Source organism: Nycticebus coucang, chromosome 20 (genome assembly GCF_027406575.1).
Source record: "Nycticebus coucang isolate mNycCou1 chromosome 20, mNycCou1.pri, whole genome shotgun sequence".
NCBI lineage: Eukaryota > Metazoa > Chordata > Mammalia > Primates > Lorisidae > Nycticebus > Nycticebus coucang.
The window spans coordinates 57,753,383-57,767,655 of NC_069799.1; the positions used below are offsets into that span (position 1 = coordinate 57,753,383).

Genomic DNA, 14,273 nt, shown 5'->3' on the forward strand with positions numbered 1-14,273 from the left:
TTCTTGCTTATACATTTGAGTTCTCTGTGGATTCTGGTTATTAAACCTTTGTTGGAGACATAACCTGCAAATATCTTCTCCCATTCTGAGGGCTGTTTGCTTGTTTTACTTACTGTGTTCTTGGCTGTGCAGAAGCTTTTTAGTTTGATCAGGTCCCAGTAGTGTATTTTTGATACTGCTTCAATTGCCTGGGGAGTCCTCCTCAAAAAATATTCACCCAGGCCAATTCCTTTAAGAGTTTTCCCTGCACTTTCTTCTCGTATTTTTATAGTTTCATGTCTTAAGTTTAAATCTTTAATCCAGTGAGAGTCTATCTTAGTTAATGGTGAAAGGTGTGGGTCCACTTTCAGTCTTCTATAGGTCGCCAGCCAGTTCACCCAGCACCATTTGTTAAATAGGGAATCTTTTCCCCACTGTATGTTTTTAATTGGCTTGCCAAATATCAAATAACGGTAAGTAGCTGGGTTCACTTCTTGGTTCTCTGCACTATATGAACATTAATGGAAGCTGGGTTAATTTTTGTTATAATTTAACATACTACTTGGGGACAAGAAAGACCAAGTTAAATAAGAAAATGTGTGTATGAACAAAAACAAAAACTGCAGGCTAATAAGTCTGATGAACATAGATACAAAAATCCTTAACGAAATTCAACAACACATAAAAAAGATTATTCGTCACCATTAAATGGTATTCATCTCATGTATGTAAGGATGGTTCAACAAACACAAAGCAATCAATGTGGTACGTCATATCAGTAGAAAATAGCAAAAACCATATGATTATTTCAATTGATGCTTAAAAGTGTTCGATAAAATTCAACATCCTTTCATGTTAAGAACTCTCCAAATCCTGGGTATAAGGAGAACTTAACACAATAGAAAAGCATATATGACAAACTCGGAGTGAATGTCAATACTGAATGGGGAGGGACGGAAAGCCTTTCCTCTAAGATCCAGAACAAGACAAGGACGTCCACTCTCACCACGGTCATTCAACATAATACGGAAAGTTCTAGCTAGAGCAATCAGACAAGAAAAGGAGATAGAGAGCTTCCAAATATTAGACAGGAAGAACTCAAATTCTTTTTGTCCCAAGATCATATGGTCTTATATCTCGAGAAACCTGAAGACCCCAACCGCCGCCCCCCCAAAAAAAACCCTATTAGAACTGATGAACAAATTTAGTAAAGTTGCAGGATACAAAACCCACATACAAAAATCAGTTGCATTTCTACATGCCAACAGTGAACAATCTGAAAAAGAAGCCAAGAAAGTAATCTCATGTACGGTAGCCCCAATTAAAATGAAATACCTTGGAATGAACTTAACCAAAGAAGTGAAAATTCTCTATGATGAACTTTATCAAACATTGATGAAAGAAATTGAACACACAAAGCAATCTACAGATTAATGTAATCCTCATTACATTAATCTGTAATCCTCATTACATTGATCTACAGATTAATGTAATCCTCATCAGAATATCAATAACATTTTTTTTGTTGTTGCAGTTTTTGGCCGGGGCCGGGCTTGAACCTGCCACCCCCAGTATATGGGGCTGGTGCCCTACTCCTTGAGCCACAGGCGCCACCCTAACATTCTTTATAGAAATAGAAAAAGTAACCCTAAAATTTACGTGGGACCACAAGAGATCCAGAATAGCCAAAGCCGTCCTAAGCAAAAATAACAAATGTAGAAGAATAATTACATTACCTGACTTAAAATCATACTACACAGCTGCAGTAACCAGACAGCATGGTCTAGTATGAAAACAGACACATACACCAGTGGAACAGAACAGAGAACCCAGAAATAAATCTGCACATCTATAGCTTGATCTTCAGCAAAGATGCCAAGAACATACATTGGGGAAAGAGCAATCTCCTCAATAAATGGTGCTAATAAACCATATGTCTATATGCAGAAGACTAGACCCTTACCTCTTGACTTACACAAACATCAGATCAAAACTACAATGAGATACCATCTCACCCCAGTTAAAATGGCTTTTCTATAAAAGACAAGTAATAACAAATGCTAGTGAGGATATGGAGAAAGGGGGACTCTCATACACTGTTGGTGGGAATGTAAATTAGTGCAATCACCCTGGTGAACAGTGTGAAGGTTCCTCAAAAAATGAAAGCTCGTTCTTTTCTCATTATGTCCATATCCTTGGAGATTTTGTCTTTGAATTCACTGATTTCTTGAAACAACTTTTGAACTACTCTTTGAATTTCAGTTTCTAACTTTTCTTCCATTCCATTGATCTTATTTGCCATCCGTATTCAGAATTCTATTTCTGATGTTCCAGCCATTTGTCTGCGAATGGCATATTCTGTTTTATCTCCTGTGTCATTCCTTGGGGGAGTTGATCTACGCAGACATTTGCACCAGGATGTCCATTGCAGCCCAATTCGTAATTGTGAAGTCACGTAAGCAGCCTAAGTGCCCATTGACCTATGAATGGGTTAACAAACTGTGGTATATGTATACCATGGAATACTATGCAGCCATGAAAAAGATGGAGACGTCACATCTTTTATGTTTACCTGGATGGAGCTGGAACATCTTCTTCTTAGTAAAGTATCTCAAGAATGAAAGAAAAAGTATCCAATGTACTCAAAACTATTATGAAACCAATATATAATCACCTACACTTTCATGTGAATGATAAAACAAAACTATAGTCCAGGAAAAAGGAGGGAAGAGGAGGGAGAGGAGGGGGAAAGAGGAAGAAGGGGAGGAGGGAGGGTGTTTGGTGGGACCTCATCTATTGTGGATAATACAATGGTACATTTTAAAATTATTCATAGTAGAGTATGGCTGTCTTACCACAACAAATAAGTAAGTGAGGTGTTGGTTATGTTAACAAGTTTGATATAAGCTGGCTACATTGTATATCAGATTAACACATTGTACCCCATAAATGCATTAATGTACACAGTTATGATTTAATAAAAAAATTTAAAAAGAACAAAAGCTAGAACTACCATATCCCACTAAGCCCACTGCTCAGTATCAATCCAAAAGAGGGAATTCAGTATCTCAAAAAGGTAGCTGCACTCCACGTTTATTGCAGCACTAATCACGATAACCGATGTGGAAGCAATGTAATGTAAGTGTCCATCCATGGATGGAGGAATAAAAAAATTCATACACGATGGAATATTACACAGCCACAGAAAGAATGACATCCTGGCATTTGCAACAACATGGATGGATCTGGAGAACTTTATGTTAAGTGAAATAAGTCGAGCACTGGAAGACAAATCTCACATGTTCTCACTCACCTGTGGGAGCTAAATATTAAAAACAATCGATCTCATGGAAGCAGAGAGTAGAATGATGGTTACCAGAGGCCAGGAAGAGGTAAGGTGGGAGGAACAAAAATACACTTAGACAATTAGATAGCATGAACAAAGTACCTAGAATCAACAATATTAATACTTTAAAATAACTAAAAGAATAGAATTGGAATATTTCTAACCCAGAGAAATGATAAATGCCTGACGTGATGGAGACCCCAGTTACACTGATTTGGTTAGTTCACATTGTGCACCTGTATCAAAACCTCACATGTATGCTATAAAGATATACAACTATCATGTACCCTTAAGAATTAAAGAAAAGAAAATGGGAAAATGTGTGTGGTGTACCTCCTGCAAAATCCACATTGAGATGACTAAGATGGGAGTGAATTGATTGAATGTATTTCATAGTATCATATCCTTGAATTCCACGATGTTGGTTCAGCCCTTTTTTGGTGTTAGAAATAGCCACGTTCACTTTCTGAAGCATCAGTTTTTTCTTCTGAGCGATCTGTTTGGTGCACGTCTACAGTACCTAAGTCTTGGACTCTTTACTGTTTTCTGTGGTCAACTCAAGGAATTTATTATATCAATGCGAAAAAATGGGTGAGAGAATGACAGACTCACTGAAATCTGTAGTTTTGAAAAGGCTCCTTTCATATGTAATAAGACAAATAGTTACCAAGGTGGACATTCTCCACCCAAAAGAAGTTCTCAGTGCCGTTGCCCTGGTGTAGGACAGAACTCTGGAGATATAGGCATTAATACTCCCCCCGACGGCTGTCTCACCCCTCTTGTTTTGCACTTTTCTCGCATCTGTCTCCCCTCTCTGAGCCCCTCTCCTGGTGCCCTGGAGCACAATCGCAGGACGCTCTCCAGCATCAGGATTGGAGTAACACGAGGGCAGTAGCTTGTGTTGGTGCATTCTCTGCCAGGCATCAGGCTAAATGTTTCCACCTATATGTTGAGATACGCATTGTTATTCCCAGTTTACAGATGAGGAAACTGAGGCCTAGAGGGGATAAACAATTGCCCAAGGCCATGTGGCTAGCGCTTGGTGGTCCTGAGTTCACATCTGCAGTGCCAGTTGCAGTGGAATTCCAGAGTGTGTGGACAGGACAGTATCCCAGGGCCAAGCCTGACCCTTCTCCCTCACCCTCACTATCGGGCCACTCCACACCCAGCAGCCACCAGCAGCTGACCTCATTGGAGGGCATTCCCCTGAGCAGGACCCCAGGGGGTCGGTGAACACAAGCCTATCTGGCCCCTTCCTCATTCTGACCTATTCCTTGCCCTGCCTTCCTACCCCAACTGATTCAGATCAGCTCACAATGTGGGATCATGAGTGACTGGGTGGGCTTAAGTCAGTGGGCATCAGCCATTATTTTCCTGCATAAGCAAAAGGGGTTCGTGGGAGCAGGAAACACTTCTGAGTTGTTCTCCTGTGTCATCCTCAAATTGGTGTCCTTTGATTGGCCGTGATGCTGGAGTCTGGTCCACTGACATCTCTGTCCTGCGTTACTCCAGAGGCCTCTGAGCTGGACACTCAGCCTCCAGCCTGGCCTCTCACCAGACCCATTCTTCACCTGATTTCCACTCCTCCACTTAAAACCTCCGTGACTTTTGATTGTTTTTAGGATAAAAAACAATTCTTCTAGAACACTCACGGGGCCACAAGAGATCTGACTCTACCTACCCCGCCACACTCACCCTCAAGCTCTCTCTCTCTCTCTCTCTCTCCATCCAGCTTTCAGACCCTGCCCTCGTTTCTCCAGGAAATGTGGCTTTTTCCTGTCTCTGTTCCCCCTCATCCACAGGGCTCACCTGTGTGCTCGCATCCCTTCTTTGTCACCATGCAGTTACGATTCCAGGCGCAGAGTAAAAGCTCAGTTCATATTTCTCACCTGAGTAAATGAGAAGCATCCGTGCCATTTTAGAATTTTTTACAATTTGGAACACTCCATTTCCCATGTTCATTATCTGTTTTTGCCAGTATTCCTAACGCTACTTCATCTGGCTTTTCGGGTGGTTTTTTTTTTCTTCTAAACTTGTCTCATTCCATTCTTGGGGTCCTCTCTTTTGAAGCTATTTTTGACTGATTTTCAATCTGGTCTCGGTGATGGCCCACGGCACAACCCTCGGTTCCTTTTGCCCACATTTACCAGGGATGCTGAATACACTGCAAACCCCACAGGCCAACCCCACCCCCACCCCCACCCCACCCCCAATGCAGCATGAACCCTGTTGAAAGAGTATTGTGTGTGTTTCCCAGAGTCCTAAAAGAATAGAATTTTTCTCTCGATTATTTGTTGCTTGAACAGGAAGGTGTAAAGGAGAAAGGGGTTTGGGGTTTGGGATGGGCCGTGGTTTTTGAAGAGAATAATAGGAAATAGCGTGGAGAGACCTCTAAGAAGAGACCGTTGAGTTCCTTCATGTTTTGGGGTACAGGCCTGTGCTCTTCCTCCGTGCAGTCAGAGTTGCTGTGGGTGTTTCCCAACTCACAGCAGCTGTGCTTTGTTGCTTTTTCCTGGCCCAGAGGTCACGCTGAAGGTGCATGTCAGCGACGCCAGCACCCACCAGCCGGTGGCCGATGCCCTCATCGAGATCTTCACCAACCAGGTGGCCATCGCCTCCGGCACCTCGGGGACAGATGGCGTGGCCTTCATCAGGTTCCAGTATAAGTTGGGCAGTCAGCTGATCGTCACGGCCACAAAGCACGCCTATGTGCCCAACTCGGCGCCGTGGAAGCCCATCCGATTACCGGGTAAGGCCGTTTTCCATCTCCCCAGCGCAGAGGGCGCAGTGTGGGTGGCTACGCAGAGGGACCCTGAAGCTCCCGGTGAAATGTGCGTGTGTGTTCTCCGCTTTCCCTGTTGGGGTCCCCTCAGGGGCAAAGCACGAAGCTGGTCGGACAAGATTAAGGGTGTCCATAGAGACTGGTTTCCCACTTCTGCCCCTTCCCGCTGTTCACCACTTCAGGGCCAGGACAGTACCGGGCACAGGTCAGCTTGGGGGGCTAGGGGGTCGGCAGGCATGGCCCTTTCTGTCCTCTCACCTCAGCCCCTCAGAGTTGAAGGGACATGGTGCTGGGGACAGCTGGGCTTTAGAAGCCATCTGACCTGGATTCCAACCTCCAGTCTGTGACGAGCCCCTGGCTTCAATGCCAGTTTCTATAAACTGGAACTAAGACCCCCTTGTGAGTTTTTCTGATTGAAGATTACTAACAACATAAACTAACATATAGCACAGAAACAGTAGGTGCTCAATAAATGTGCATTGCAGAACACAGGGCCTGGCACGTGCCATGTGAGTGCTCGACTCTGTCTCACAGCACAACGTCCCGGACACACGGCCGTCCCTGGAAGGGATCTCTGTCTTCTAAAGGCCCAGCATCTACCTCAATTGACAGAACTTCCTGTAGTTCTGTTTACGTTGATTAAATACCTACCACATACCAGGCACTGCTCTGAGCACTGAAAAGACAGATCAAAGACACAGATTTTGCCCCCGAGAGTTTATAGTTTGGCTATGAAGTCAGCCCCAGAAGAGATTTCCATCTTAGGTGTAAGTGCTCTGAGGCTTACATGCAGATGTGCAAGTTTGGGGTGTGTGACCAGCCTAGTGGGGTGGAGGAGGCTTCCCAGGGGGCGTGAGACAGGAGCTGAGTCCTGAGGATAATTGAAGGTGTTTCTAGTAACATACAGATTCGGGGACTCACACCCTCGGTCTTGGGAGATGGCTGGGGCACCTGCATTTTAACAAGGGGCCTCCCATGCACACACACCAGCACCAGATACTTACAGATAACAAATGTTCAAAGTTCAAAATCACAGCTTGGGGAGCTATGGAAGGTGGATTTCTTACAGATACGATGGAGCAGATGATTCGGCAAAGTTTTAGAGGAAAGAGAATAAACCTGAGAAATATTGAGCAGATGAAGTCCACACAGGCTTGGAGATTGGTGGGAGAGGTCAGGAAGAGGAGGAGGTAGGCGGGAGGTGAGAGGAGCCTCTGGTGTCTGCCTGGCGGCAGAGCAGATGGTACCTGTAGGGGCAAGCCATGGAGCGGGGACCGGCCACACCACATTTCCCTGAAGTTGATTCCATTGACAAACTAGGTTGGAGACGTCCCCTCCCCATCTCTGGGTGTGTATCCCTCCCTCTAAGCTCTAGGCTCAGGCAAAGTTGGAGAAAAGCTGGCAAGCAGGAGGAGAGGGGCAGGTGTTGGAGGCATAGTTGATGCAAGCTTTGTTGAAGATGTACAGTAGAACTTCTGTAAATTGACCACCCAAGGGACTGTAACAGACTGCGCAGCATAAGGAACTTCCATTGAGTATGTGTGGCACATGTCTGTTCTATGAAAATTAGGTCAACTTTAGGAGATGATCACAACAGGTAAGGTGGTCCTTACGTGTGACCTCCTGTTTTTCATATTGAGAAGTCACTGGGAATAACACAGGGAATTTTCGGCAGCTTCTGCCTGCCCAGAGAGAACAGCTGCCCAAGGTACAGTCGATTTTTATCATTGGCAGGAGTTATGGTCCATAAAATGGCCTCTGACTCTGAGTTAGCAACCCCTGAACCCTCATCACAGCAGGGGAAATATAGCCTCTTGTCACAGAGTTTTCATGAACTGATCAATACATACCTTTGTTTGATGTATGTTTCTGTTTAAAAAACAGAAACTTATTTACTATGGTTGATTCATTAGCATCAGAATCACAGCCCACAGCACTGTAACTTCACGCCTGAGTGACGCTTATGGAATACACACTATTTTCTCTGAAAGGTGCATCACAGCCTTTTTGCACTCAGGAGCACCAGCCAGAACATCAGTGCTATGCTTGGGGGCCGTGTTATTTACTCATTTGTTTATTTATCTATTTATTATTTGTATAAATTTAGGGGTACTAGTGCAGTTTTGTTACATAGATATGGTGCACGGCACTGAAGTCTGGGCTGTTAGTGCCGCCATCATCCGTAAACATTGTACATATTAATTTCTCATCCCTTACCCCCTCCCCATCCTCCCTCCCAAGTCTCCAGTGTCTTTTATTCCGCTCTTTTGATCCACGTGTGTACATTATTTAGCTCCCAATTATAAATGAAACCACACCATGTTTGCATTCTGTGCCTGTTTCACTTAAGATAATGGCCTCCAGTTCCATCCATATAGCAAAAAGACCCAATTTCATTCTTTTTCTTTTATGGTGAATAGTATTCCATTGCATACCTAGGCCACGCTTTCTTTATCCGGTCATCCCTTGATAGGCATTTAGGTTGATTCCCTGTCCTTGCTATTATGAATAGTGCTGTGACAAATACACGAGAACAGGTGTCTTTTGGATATAAGGCTTTCTTTTCTTCTGGATAGACGCCCAGTAGTGAGATGGCCAAATAGAATGGAAATTCTGCATTTTTAGTTCTTTGAGAAATCTCCAGATTGTTTTCCATTTTACATAATGTTTTCCCCCAACAAAAACCTTGACCCTGAACAGAGAAAAGGACCCTGAACAGAATGAGAGCTGAAACCCAAGACACAGCATCTTCTTGGCCAACCAGACATGTGAATCAGGGACCCCTTTGGGCCACTCTGTACCTATGCATATAAGACACCGTGAACATTGGTTTGGGGGTTACAGGTAAACTCTAGCAGGTAGACATGTTTGCAAATACAGCATCTGTGAATAACAATGATCAACTACACTTTAATTACATTCATTGGGCTTTGTTAACATGATCATTTGAGAAAAAAAAATTTCCATAATTACATTTTCTTAAACGAGTCATATAATGGAAAGGACATTTGATTGAAAGAGTTTGGGGTGAGGCATGAAACTACCAGCATCCCAGCCTGCCCACTTTCTCCCAGCTGGCCCCACACGCGTGGGCCCATCAGCACTTTCCGAGCCTGTGTTTCTTGTTTCTAAAATTAAATTAATAAGCCCGAATAATTTCTAAGCACCTTCCTGTGTCTTTGACTGTCTTACTCAGCTTGTCTTTCCAATATCATAAAGCTGCTCCTAACCAGAATCTAACAGGAAACGTGACCAACATCTAGTCTGGCCTGTTGTAAGAAGCAGAGTAAATTGTGGTTCTTGTGCAAGTTTGTGGAGGTCAAGACTAACACTTTCTGTATGAGAAGAGAGTGGGGAGCCTCTTCTAAAATATGTTGACATTTTGAAACTAAAAAAATGCATTCTTTATGACAGTCGTGTTTATTTATGTTTGCATGAGCATTCTCTTATGAGTTCTTGGGATGGGCTTCCATCTTCATCTTAAGCAACAGTTCCTGGAGGATGTGTTGATAAAAGGTTTATGTTTGAGGATTTGTCCAAGTTAGAGTTCCTCCCTTTAGTCCTAGCTTACCTATGGGATCAGCAGTGATTAATTGCAGAATATTTTATCACTCTCACCCCCAAAACCTTATATCCATTAGCACTGATTCACCTTTTCCCAGGCCCTGGCAACACCAGTCTACTCTCTGTCTTTCTGAATTTGCCTGTTCTGCATGCGTGTCAGTGAACTCCTATAGTCCATGGCCCCTTAAGTCTGGTGTCTTCACTTTACATGATGTTTTCAAGGTTCTCTCATGTTGTAGCATGTGAGGGTACAACGTTCCTGCTTAGAAATGAATAACATTCCCTTATATGGATACAGCACACCTCCATTCCTCAGCTGATAGACATTTATCTGGGTTATTTTCATTTGGGGGCTACTATGGATAATGCTGCAATGAAAATTTGTGTAGTTGTGTGAATGTATGTTTTCAATTCTCTTGGGTTTATACCTAGGAGCGGAATTGCTGGATCATAGGGTTACTCTGTGTTTACTATATGACAAGCTGCCAGGCTATTTTCCGCACCACTGAAGTGCATTCTTATCTTTCTCCTGCTACTTGGCCACATTCTGCTTGTCATACAGCTATTTCTTACAAGTCTAATCCCCTTCTGATCCATGACTCCTGAAGGCACAGTCTGCCTCCAGACCTTATCTATCCACCTAGGATCTAGCCCTGGGCCCAGTGGCAGCTAACTACATGGACTGAGTGGAAGATGAGTGGAGAGAGAGGTCATGTCCAAGGCCAGCTCACCAGTCTGGTCCCCTATGACCCCATGCTAAGAATATCCATTACTTCTCCTTTGGTGATCTTTCTGTTTTCTCAGAAAGTCACTTCAGCTCTATGGGCCCCATTTCCATGTCACAGAGGTGTTGCCAGCAGATTCCAGGGTTCAAACCTGGCTGCTGGATACTAAGCAGATTATTTTTTCATGTATATAAACATATTTCCTTACCTGTAAAACGGGCATATTAACTTCATAGAGTTGCTTTAGAACTTAAAATAAATTATCACAATTAAAGCACTTAGAATGATGTCTGGAATGTTAGTAAGGGATTGATAAGGTAAGCAATTATTATCATTTCATAATGTATTTATTTGCATTTCTCTTAAATTCATATGTTCTACCCCAAAACTTGCAGGCTTTGTGAAATTTTTAGTTGAAAGGTTATGAACTAAAGTAAGAGTTTTAAAGGAGTACGGTTTCTACCATATTATTAGTTCTCAGAGTTGGGAGGAATACTCTTTTACTATGAGACACACATCTTTCTAAACATGTATTTTAAAAATGTCTCTTGAAATGGATATCTGACATTATATTGTCTATACTCTATTAATAGCATGTACATTATAACTTTTGAAACTGCATATACTTGTGTGGGGAATGGGCTGTGAGGTGACAGGGTCCCCCACAACCTGAGAAAGTTCAAGGAGCGACCCCAAACCATTTCTCCTTTAGCAACATTCTTTTCACCTGCCAGAAGTCACAGAGCCCCTACATACATTCCCTAGTATCAGTAAGCACACAGCTTTTCCTCCTTAAAGTGAATCCTTACCCCCGGTGTTAAGATTTACCTTGTTAAAGATACTTTCTAAATAAAGCTGCTTCCGTGGTTTGGTGCAGGCTGGGTACAGACAGACCTCGGACCCTATCCTATCTCTCCTCTCATGTGTGTTTTATAAATTTCCTAGAATGTCTCTTGTGTGTCATTCTTTCTAATTTCCCACCATTTCCACTCAGGTTATCCCCCTCTCCTGTGCTGGGTTGAGAGATACTTGTCCTGTGAACAGGTTCAGTCACTTGGCTAGAAACTTCTAACAAATAAAAAAAAAAAATAACTATGATAGAACAGTTTGTTATGTGAGAAATTGCAATACTTTGATGGTGTTTTGAAGGTGTTTTGCTAATGATACTAAAACTTGATATTAGTCACTGATTTGAAATCAGAGAATACAAAGAAGGCAGAGTCTCCCCCAAATTAGAGTGGGCATTTAGACTTACATGTCGTAATTTCCTCATGTCCATTTTTGTTCCTGCAGTATTTTCTTCACTGAGCCTTGGCCTGCTTCCAGAACGTTCAGCTACTCTGATGGTGTATGAAGATATTGTCCAAATAGTATCAGGATTCCAAGGTGTGTTTAATATCTGTTTTCTTTTCCATTATTATTAATATTATTTTTGATCAACAAATTATAATTGTATACACTGGGTGAACATGATGGGTTTTTTTATTAGATCATAGCTGTGTACATTAATGCAATCATGGGGTACAGTGTGCTGGTTTTATATACAATTTGAAATATTTTCATTAAACTGGTTAATATAGCCTTCACAGCATTTTCTTAGTTATTGTGTTAAGACATTTATATTCTACACCTAGTAAATTTCACATGCACCCTTGTAAGATGCACCGTAGGTGTGGTCCCACCACTTCAACATGATGTTTTTATGTGTGTATATAACGTGAAATGATTACTTAGCAATCGTTATTAACTATTAGAAAATTTATTGCCTCTGTTAGCTATCTTTATGGCGAGACATTTGAAATTTATTATCTTAGTTAATTTTGGTATATTTAGCACTTAAAAAGGAAGCCAACAGTTACTTTTGGACCAACTTCTAAAATCTTACATGGGACCCCTTATTGGGATGATGGCTGGGACGTACCATCTATGACTCTCTGTGGGCTATAATCCTACTTCTTTTAGGATGAAGTGTGTGAGACAAAAGAAGGGGCTGCCCCACTTTGCCTGCCATCACTTTCCCAACAGAGACTCTGTTGATCAATTTTATTTGGGTGTGAGTCCAGGCACTGCCAGGACCTCATTTACTAGTGGAAGGGGGTCACTGTCAAAGGCTGATACGCAAACAGCCTCTTTTCTTGTCCCCTTATTTTTTTAATCTGCCTCCTACATCATGATGTCTATAAATGTAACCTCACCCGTCTGACTCCTGTTGCTCACAGAGAAGCTCACACAGAAGGTTCCAGGGATTTGCCCTTTGTGTGCTTGATATGGGTGTTAGAACTGGGAATGCTTGGCTCGGTGCCTATAGCACAGTGGTTACGGCACCAGCCACATACACCGAGGCTGGCGGGTTTGAACCCAGCCCGGGCCATCTAAACAACAAGGACGACTATAGCAACAATAATAAAAAAAAAAAAATGGGTGTGGTGGCAGGCACCTGTAGTCCCAGCTACTTGGGAGGCTGAGACAAGAGAATCGCTTAAGCCCAAGAGTTGGAGGTTGCCATGAGCTGTGATGCCGCGGCACTACCCTGTGGGCGACATAATGAGACTCTGTCTCAAAAATAAAAAATTAAAAAAAAAGAACTGGGAATGCTTCTGTGAAAAGTGTCTCTGTGCCGAGAACATCATTTTATTTCATCTCAATTGTGAGCTGTTCCTGGCTTTTGAGTATTTCATCAGATTTCAGTTTTTATTTACTGTTCTTTGTTCGAATACTGTTGTTATCCCCATCATTCTCCACGGCACCAAACCCGTGCACCCTTTGCTAATGAGGTGGATGCAGATATTGGCTTCCTCCCACCGGCTGTGAGGAGCCAGGAGTCTAGCCTGCGCCCACTGCTCCGGGAGGAGGTATTTGAAGAGAAAATAAGTGGAAGTGCCTGGCAGCATTTCTGCCTCAAGTTTGGGAGAGAAAACAGGAATAGAAGTACAGATTTTGGTGTCATCTGCACAGTAAAAGCCTTATTAAGTTATCTTATTTTTCCCTCTGAGAGAGCAGAGCTGGACCTGCCTCTTCAGCCTCCTTTCCCGGTAGACCTGCTCCCAGGGTGCATGCCTGTTAGCTTCGGGAGCTCCTGTTTTTCTTTTTTTTTTATTATTAAATCATAGCTGTGTACATTAATGTGATCATGGGGCACCATACACTGGTTTTATAGACTGTTTGACACATTTTCATCACACTGGTTAACATAGCCTTCCTGGCATTTTCTTAGTTATTGTGCTAAGACATTTACATTCCACATTTACTAAGTTTCACATGTACCCTTGTAAGATGCACCGCAGGTGTAATCCCTTCAGTCCCCCCTCCCCCTGACCCCCTCCCCCCCTCCCTTTTCCCCTTCCCCCTATTCTTAGGTTGTAACTGGGTTATAGCTTTCTTTTATTAGCTTTGCGGTTGGCAGAGTCACTTGCAGCCTTTACGTTGCCCAGGTCCGAGGACGTTTCTCTCCATCCTCCTTGTATCTCCACTGCATTCAACAGACACAACTGCCTGCCCCTTCTCAAACCTCCCTTCCCTCATGGCCATGACAGCGAAGGTGTTTTTCTTCCCATCTCATGGTCACCTCTCCTTGGGGATGATAATATCAGTCATTGGCCTAGGCTGCTTTCTAGTCCGTTCAGTGATCTCAACTAGACCACTCCTGGCTTATTACACCCACCTCTATCTCCTCTGCCCAGACCCTGCCCCTGAAATGGAGGCTCCCACCAGTTGCTGGTTTGGCATCTCCACCTAGAGGTCTGGGAAGCGTCTCATTTTTGACACATACAGAGCTCTTGGTGGGTGTTGCCTTCTGTCTGTGTAAGTGGTATATAAACATCTACCTAAACATCGAAACTCTAGGAATTACCATTGATGATTCTTCTCTCCTTTTTTT

At 43.0% G+C, this 14,273-nt stretch overlaps 1 protein-coding gene across 3 annotated transcripts in view; it reads left to right on the forward strand.

Annotated features, from left to right (window-relative positions):
- Positions 1-14,273, forward strand: part of FAM171A1 (family with sequence similarity 171 member A1) — a 137,090-nt gene that overhangs the window by 79,649 nt on the left and 43,168 nt on the right. For all 3 annotated transcript variants that reach the window (XM_053572758.1, XM_053572761.1, XM_053572760.1), the window contains 2 exons: positions 5,847-6,074; positions 11,690-11,782. In XM_053572758.1, coding sequence (XP_053428733.1) covers positions 5,847-6,074; positions 11,690-11,782 — 321 coding nt within the window. The remainder of the gene's footprint in view (positions 1-5,846; positions 6,075-11,689; positions 11,783-14,273) is intronic.